This window comes from Cryptomeria japonica, chromosome 3, assembly GCF_030272615.1.
Source record: "Cryptomeria japonica chromosome 3, Sugi_1.0, whole genome shotgun sequence".
NCBI lineage: Eukaryota > Viridiplantae > Streptophyta > Pinopsida > Cupressales > Cupressaceae > Cryptomeria > Cryptomeria japonica.
The window spans coordinates 401512358-401520960 of NC_081407.1; the positions used below are offsets into that span (position 1 = coordinate 401512358).

The following is an 8603-nucleotide window of genomic DNA, read 5'->3' on the forward strand; positions in this document are numbered from 1 at the left end:
TTTTGTCTCTTCATCATTTCCTTTGAAAGTTGTTATACAAGTATATTCATAGTTATTTGGCATCTTTTGATTAAGCAAGGTGGACAATTGAGCAATTTTCCATGACACACATCATGAGGCATTTCCTCCCATATCATTTTATAGATTTTATTCTACCTTCGTCATTATAGTTTTTCTTCCTAAGGGGAGGGACATTGTTTGTTGATCTTGGATCATCATAAATATTCATCTTCGAGCATTCATTATTGGTATTAGAGCTTCTTCGATATAGGTGGATTAATTATCTCTCTTATGGGAGGAATATTGATTGTATTTATGTGATTGAATTACTTGGGGGGATTTATTGAGTCATACATTCTTTATCACATGTAAAGTAGTTATTTCTTTTTCACTATTTTGGAGAGGATTTTATCCCATGAAGTTTTCTCCCTTTTTTTTTTAATTTGTGAGAGATTGCATTGGCTTGTGCATGGGCACTTCATAATGCCTTGTAGCTGGTACCCATTCATTTATGCAATCATATTTTCATTAAATATTATGGTTTTAGCTTCACCATAAGTTAATTTTAAGGGGTTTGTTGGAGTAATTAGAAAAATCACCTAATTAAGTTTATCTCTAGTTAGATTCCTTATTACTTTATTAGAATTAGATAAATATAACACTTGCCTCATTGCATATATTTATGGACTATCTTTGGCTAATGAGTCTTCACTTGGGGTTTAGATTTAGGGTTCCTATCTTTATTTCTTTTCTTTGTAAGGATTGACCATCATTATGGTTTATGCATCAATACAATTTTCAAGTTGCTGAAAAAATCCATTTTTCTTGATCTTCATTTATGAAATGTATTTTTCTTACAAGTGATTGTTGGGATTTGTGAGATCTGATCATCAAATCCAACATACAGTCCAATATTTCAAATTATCCTTTTTTTCTTTTAAATTTTTTATTAAGTTTAACTAAAATTAAAAAAAAATAACTAAGTTTTAATTTTGTTTTATCTTTGTAGGGATTTTGATCACTCAAAAGAATCTACTAGATATAGAAACTCCTCATTGTTGCTTTAACTAGGTTCATTTACAGAGATTTAATCAATTTGAATATCTCTAATACTACATATGACTTCATTTTATTTTGACTACTATATAGTTTATTTAGGGATTCAAAATGATACAATCCCATATTGATCTAAGATAACACATTGGAAACTCAATTTAACACTCTAAAATAAACACTTATTTATCTTAAGTTTTCTTTAGTGATTCTATGGTCTTGTCTCGAATTAAGAGAATGGGTTTCAAGAACTCCAAATTGTTTAAGTCTATGATCCCTATGAAAAGGACATGTGGATAATTCTAATTTTTAAGGCCACTTGACTGTTGGGCTCATCAAATTCTTGGGGCCACAAGCTTTCTTAGACTCTAACTTACTCAATTCCTTTGGTTTTAAAATTCATGTAGTGATTACTCCCGATGGATCCTAAAAACACACATCTTGCTAAAATCTAACTCAACTAAAAATCAGTTCTTATATATACAAGTAATTACCTCTTAAGAAACACTACAAAAATTTTATCTACTTAAATTTGTCTATTAGATACCAACAAAATCCTTGTGAATCATGACTTAACAATTCTACTAGATTTTGCCTTAATCAAAGTAGTTTATCAAGACTCCAAGTTTTATAAAATAATAATAAATTAATCACAATATGAAATAAAATATTTTTAATAATTAATTATTTGTTAAACTAAATTTATATTAATCTACATTGATATTAATTTAAAAGAATTTATCTCAAACCATTACTTTAATAAAAATTATCTAGAGTCTAAAAACAAGATTGAATTCAAGTGACTATTAGAATTATACTTTAGGTTGAGTACAAGTTAGAGTATTTAAATATCTATAAATCAAAGTCAAATCAAAACTATAAATTAAAATTAATAATACATGCTCTTATTATAAGAAGCCAAGGGACAGTACAACAACCTAAACATTAATTACTTTTAACACATAAATCAATAACAACAAATTAATTTTGGGATGATGTTGATTTGGAAAATATTAGAAATGATTTTGAATTTATGAAAATGCAAGATATAAAATATATGAATAAAAAAAGATATAATAAACAAATGAAAAAATGTTTTCAAGATTATATTAATTAATATTGAAAAACAACCTTAACTAAATACCAAGACATCTTCCAACAACATTGAAATTAACATAAAATAAATAAGTAATAAACACTTTTGTCCTTTATAATTACTAATACTTACAAATTATATTTAACTATTCAAATCTCATATTCTAATTACTAATACTTACAAATTATATTTAACTATTCAAATCTCATATTCTATGTGTTATATTGTATCTGGTAGGGAAAACATATCATTCTAGAGTCTCTTTCCTATTTTAAAACATAGAAAAAATAAAGAGTCTTCAAAAGTTCACTGAATCATTCTAGGAAGCTCTATAGAATTTAGTTCACTGACCTTTTAAAATCGCTTTCATATTAGAACAAAGCTATGCTTCAGATACTATTACAGTTAGATACTTCGTAACAGGATTTTTTTCAAATAGAAAAATTAAATTTTTATAATATTTTTGTGTTACAGATCCTTTCTGAGGATAAAAGATGCCTAGTCTTATTTCTTTTAATAAGATTGAAAAGCTCTTTCCAGAAGCAAGATAGATATTCATAAGAACTTTTCCTTTGCCATATTATTAACAATGAAGGGATGATTGAGAAGCTGAGAGGCAGTCCCTCTTCTCCTAACGTCCTTTTTTAGGCAGCATTCAATGAAATTGTAAAACTCTGTCGAAGCAGCAGGAGGCAAAGTGGGCGAATCCTCAAAACAAATAGCACACATAAGTGTAGCCAAATCTATGTTCTGGTCTGGCGGTAGAAAGGGATGATGACCCACATAGCATTCCATGAGTGTTACTCCCAGACTCCAAATATCTCCTCCATAATAATAATCATCATAAGGGGCTCCATCATAAATGTAGGGATTTAGTCTCTCTGGACTCATATAAGCACACGTTCCCGCAGATGAATTGTAGATGTCACATGCAAGTTCTGATACAATTGTACTCACCCCAAAGTCTGCAATCTTGATTTGAAGTGGATTCAAGTTAATCAAGAGATTGGAGGGCTTGATGTCTCTGTGCACAATATTTTCACTTTGCAGGTATTCCAAACCTTCCAAAACATGCCTAGCAACTCTAGCCAAGAATGAGACTGCCATTCTTTTATTGAGCTTTAGCAAGCTGTGGAGAGAGCCTCCGTCCATGTATTCCAACAGAAAATTGATATTCCCACCTTCTTCAAATGCACCCTCAAATTGCACAATCCTAGAAGAATGGATCTTCTTCATTATTTCAACCTCTCTCATAATCTTTTCAGTAGAACCAGCTTTACGGTGCACAACTTTGAGAGCATAATAAGAGCAGGATTTGCGCTGCAGTACTTTGTATACAATGCCCTCACTACCATGTCCCAGAAACTTCAGTCTTTCCACATCGCAGAGGCCTTGAATGCTGTTTTGCAGAGGAGTTGGCAATGGCAGACATCTCGGAATTGAGATTGGATTTGGACCCTTCAATTGCAATCGTTTCTGTGTAGACATATTCTATTCTTTTGCACTGCTCCCTCCCTCCGTCAACTTTCAAGTAGAAACATACATGGAATACGTTCTTCTCTTAAGAGATATGGTATGGACTATTAAATAGACAACCCGACAGAAGACAGCGGACAAGATTTCATACTCACTGGTGAAATTCATGATGGAATAGCCGGGCTCCTTGTTAAATTTTCTCGTTATTGACTCATCTTTGTTAGCTCTCTCCTTTCTATTCGTTCCCCGGCCGAAAATACCTCTAAGCTTGCTCTTCCGAGTCATCGGCTTCTCTTTTCCCTGTGGAGGGGCGAAGTGGTCTGCCGTGAGGAGCACACCAGCTGCATCGCGCGCTTGAATCCATCCAGTTGGCTTAATCTTGATATCCCTATTTAGTGACCCTCAAACAAGTTTTAGGATAAGGGTTCTCTTTGGTCAATCTTCATGTCGGTGGATGATAATAAAGTACGTAAGTAATTTAAGATGTTAATTACAATGTAAATATCATTTCTTCTTTCTTCTTTGTATCTAGTTTAAAACATCATTTCAGATTGAATATTTCTTGAATATCATAAGATAGTTGGCTTTGTGGCTTGGATAAATGTGGATAAGTCATTTAAGATGTTAATTCTAATGCAAATATCTTTTTTTTTCTAATGTATCAAGTCAAGACATCATATTGTAGACACCCAAATCTGTCTACTTAATTGAATGAATATTTAGTATTTATTTGATTATTTAACCATCGATCAACAGTTAATTAAATTGATATTTACTTAATTCATCTTAAACCTCTTCTTCTATTAATTAAATAAATTATTCAATTTATTTAAATTAATTCATTAAACCATACTCTAACAATTAATTAAATGAATCAAACATATTTGTTTAAATTAACCCCTTTCCTCATTTAAATCTCTAAAAAACCCTCCCACTTGCATTCTCCTACAAATGCAAGTTGCATAGTTTTAGTTGAAATAAATGAATTTTATTTTAATTAAAATCCTCTTTTATCCTCACCCACTTGCTCACTAACCCCCTTCTAGACTCTTCTAACCCCCCTCTAATTAGCCTAATCTCCCTTTCTAATCATTTCCACATTCCCAAACAAAGGTCACTTCTCAAAAATGCCTCAAAGTCTTTGAAACACATTAAAGGCTTTCATTCTTCAACAAGTTAACCCCCAAAGTCTTTCAAAGCCTTTATGGCTCTTACATCACCATTAATGGCTAAATCAACTTACCCACATGGTTAGAGGCTTTCCCTCTAACTCAACCCTCATTTAACTCATGGGTCTCTTCAAACATTCATTGCTATAACCATGGTTATCTCCATTAAATCTTGCACAAGAGTTTATCCATTGAATAAAAACATTACCCTTGGATAAAAGCTTTATCCACTAACTCAAGCCTAACCAAACCCTCCTAGGGTAAACTTTATGTCATCTCAAGCATGTAATGCTTCTTCCCTCTCCTCTCAAGCCATCTCATGTTGACACTTGTCATCATGGGATTGGGTTGAAAGCCATCACATGGATCACAAACCCATCAATCCTAGCCCTTCGCAAGCCCACTCAATCTTGACCATTCAATCAACATTTTTCCCTATAAAAGGACCTCATTTCTCAAGAAAAGGAGAAAGCATTTTTGGATTGTTATTATACTAAGATTCACATAGACATTAATTAAGAGCTTTCTCATAGAAAATCATTTACACTTGCATAAGCATTTGTTTTTCATTTACAACCATCTTGAATCTTCATATGATATCCATGGATAGTGCTGAAAGATGAGAGCTACACTCATGTGGGACTTGGAGAGGAGAGGAACAAGGGATAAACATCTATGAGCATCTTTGGGAGCATCTTGGGGAGTCTTCTTTCTTTCTTTCGTTTATGTATGCTCTTTATTATTTTCTTTATATCTCTCTTGGTATGCATCTTAACGTTTTTGAGTTCATTTGTGTTTAGTTTTGGTTGGAACTAATCTATTAACATTTGAACTTGTGTTTGTGCCTTGTACCCCTTTTGCCTTGCATCATTTGGTGAAATCGACGTGAATCGAACACGCAACCTTCTGATTGACTTTTTTTGTGATTTTCCAGAATTTTCACGCACAGGTTGCACTTTAGTACTTTTGTTCTATGGTTTGGTGCCTTTGTTTGACAGTTTTAGCACTTTCGTTAGGGTTTTAGCGCTTTTACACATTAATTACCGCTTTTGTACTGATATAGCGCTTTTGCCCTCTCTGTCTGCCAGTTTTAATTCTGTCTAAAAAAAATATTATAGCGCTTTTGTTAATAGTATAGTTCTTTTGTTAATAGTATTGCGCTTTTGTTAATGGTTCGGTGCTGTTGTCCGAATTAGCACTTAGGTTTTCTCACAGAGTAGCACTTTTGTTCTGGAGAGCTCAAAATCGTAACCGAAAAACTGAATTTAGGCTTGTGGAAGCCCACATAAGATTTTGTATTTTACTAACTTCTTTATTTGCAGGTTTTTAACAATTTTTTGCAATTTGGAGGATTAAATTTAGGATTTTGATTTCATTTTAGTTTTTTTTCAAAGATTGGTTAAAAAGAATTCATATTTCCTCTTTTTTTGGTACAAATAACCTCACAATTTAGTTTTGGTTCTTTAAAAACAAATCAAAACTTGTCTTTTGGGCTTAAAAAGAACATCACTTGCAAAGCTAACATTTACAACTTCAACATTTATTTTTGCAAGTTAGATTCACACTTCAAAATTTGGGCTATAAAAAGAACAATCAACTTGTCCATTTACTTACAAAGCGATTTACTTTCAAGCAAACGTGCTTTCATTTCGTTGACCAGAATTTCCATTCCTAGTTAAACAAACAAATTGCTTTGTGCAATAAAAAGAACACCATATATGTTGGAGAAACATCTCCAAATAGCAAATAGATCACACATTGCAATAAAAAGGTTAAAAAGAACAAGTGTCTTTTGTGTTTGGCACACTTGTGCAAATCTGTAGAGTGGTCCCAGTTCTAACATACACTATCCTCTCCATTGGCTCTTGTGGTCCTAGGTGCAAGAGAAAAGTGTTAGTAACGCTCTATATTCTTTATTTTTAAGAGAGGTCTTCCAAGAGACACATCACTCTTGGGACGATCTTGCGCGGTAAATCCTTCGAGCCGCTATAGAAATCAGGTGATAGCGAAAGTTGTAGCCTTGGGTGTAGTTGTTCCTATAGTGTAACTTGCCGAAAGGACATATGGGCCCCACCGTGAGTTACAAGGCTCTTAAATGAGTCACTGCAGAATTATCTTACGTCCAAAGACATCGAACATTACTAGACACCTCTTATTTTAGAAGCCCAACCATTCTATTGATTGAGGATATTTGTGAAAAGTTCAGTGCAAGAACATAGATGGTTTTGTTCCCAAGATACTCACCATACATATTTCCTTGAGTAAAAACAGGGCTTTTTGAAAGGCTACTTATAGCTTGATGAAAGTGGTGGCTCCCCCATCATAGGGATCACCTCTCTGTTATGCTCGCGCAAGACTTAGTATATCACATCCTTACCTCCCACAATGGGATACATAAGGTATGTAGTACCAAAGTCGAATAAATATCAAGTTGTGGGCTGACAATATCACAACTGGCCATTACCTTAGGGATAAAAAGTGTTTGAGTTGCCTTTGTCTTGTTTCAGACCAATAAAAATTTGGGCCGAACTTAGGCCTGAGAATATACATAAGGGTAAAAAAGTTCATGATTGGGTTGATTTAGACCCACACCTATTGTGCCTTTATTGAAAAGGGGCAAGACTATGTGCTTGTGTGCTTGATGTGTTTTCTTGTCAAAGGATTCAAAACAATTGAAACAAAGAATCCATCCAACAAATCTACATCAAACTTGATCATTTTGTATGACCATCACTCATATCTTGAGAAAAAGAAGTCTTAATAAAAAGACTAAGATAAAGAAGAGACAACTTGGTTCAAGGGAGCTTATCAAGAAAAGGAAATTTCTCTATATCAATAGGCAACTCTTTCTCTCACATAGAGTATTCTTGCATCATATGTGCTTGTACCTTCAGGGAAAATCCAATGAAATTGACAAAGAGCCTTTGAGAAATAGAGATTTCACTCAGTATAAATCTTTTGATTATTGAAAGAACAAAGGGGGCAAGATCAATCCCGCTTTCTTTCCTAAAATTTGTATCACATACAATGAAGTTTGAGAGGAACCACCAACCCCTGTAAGAGAGGAAGAAGTAGAAACTCCCTTCATAATGAAAGAATTTTTATTGAGACACATATCCTATCCACTTGCACATCCAAACATCACAAATTCACTCAACTCTCAACACAAAGAGGTATTGTCCTTAGTCCTTTCAGATATTGCTTAAACAAACCAACAAATCATTTTTAGGGTGTCTCTACATCTAGGATCAATCATCCTAAGAGGTATTTCTACACATCTAGATAGGTTAAAACTAGTTTATGAGTGCATCCTCTCATTACTAAGTAGCTTGGATTATAACACATCTCAAACCTTGCTATACCTCATCACATCAAATTGTTTAAAAACATAAAAGCAATTCACAAAGAACTTTATTGTCATCCAACCTTTAGTATTAGAGATATATCTCCCACAAAACTTGTTTTTTATCAACCATTTCATCGCGCCCTCACCATTTCAAAATCTTGGAAGATCACCTCATTGTCATTTTTCACAACATCAACTTTTAAACCATGGCTCAAATAAGAGCAATGAAAAATCGACAACTAGAAATTGAAGAGGAGGATGAAAACATCAACGACTTTCATGAGGCCTTTGGAGGAGGCACTAATAATGAAGATCCCAACACTCCAACTCCAGAAGAATTAGAAAGAGTAGCACATAATCCAAAATTCAACATATTCTTTGATGAAATTCTTAGAAACAATGCCAATGCTCATTTCTTGAGACTCGCTCAAGAGGGTGCCAAGCTTCCCTCCAATTTTGATAC

General features: G+C 33.4%; 2 protein-coding genes across 2 annotated transcripts in view; both read right to left on the reverse strand.

The window, feature by feature from the left end:
* Positions 1-165, reverse strand: part of LOC131047865 (vacuolar iron transporter homolog 5-like) — an 88658-nt gene extending 88493 nt beyond the window's left edge. The window contains exon 1 of the mRNA XM_057981657.1: positions 157-165. Within this exon, the coding sequence (XP_057837640.1) occupies positions 157-165 (9 nt within the window). The remainder of the gene's footprint in view (positions 1-156) is intronic.
* Positions 166-2704: 2539 nt separating this feature from the next.
* On the reverse strand, positions 2705-3637 carry LOC131047866 (mitogen-activated protein kinase kinase 7-like). The gene has a single exon (XM_057981658.1). It carries the CDS (start codon positions 3635-3637, stop codon positions 2705-2707), a length of 933 nt encoding a protein of 310 aa, XP_057837641.1.
* Between the last annotated feature and the right edge of the window lie 4966 nt (positions 3638-8603).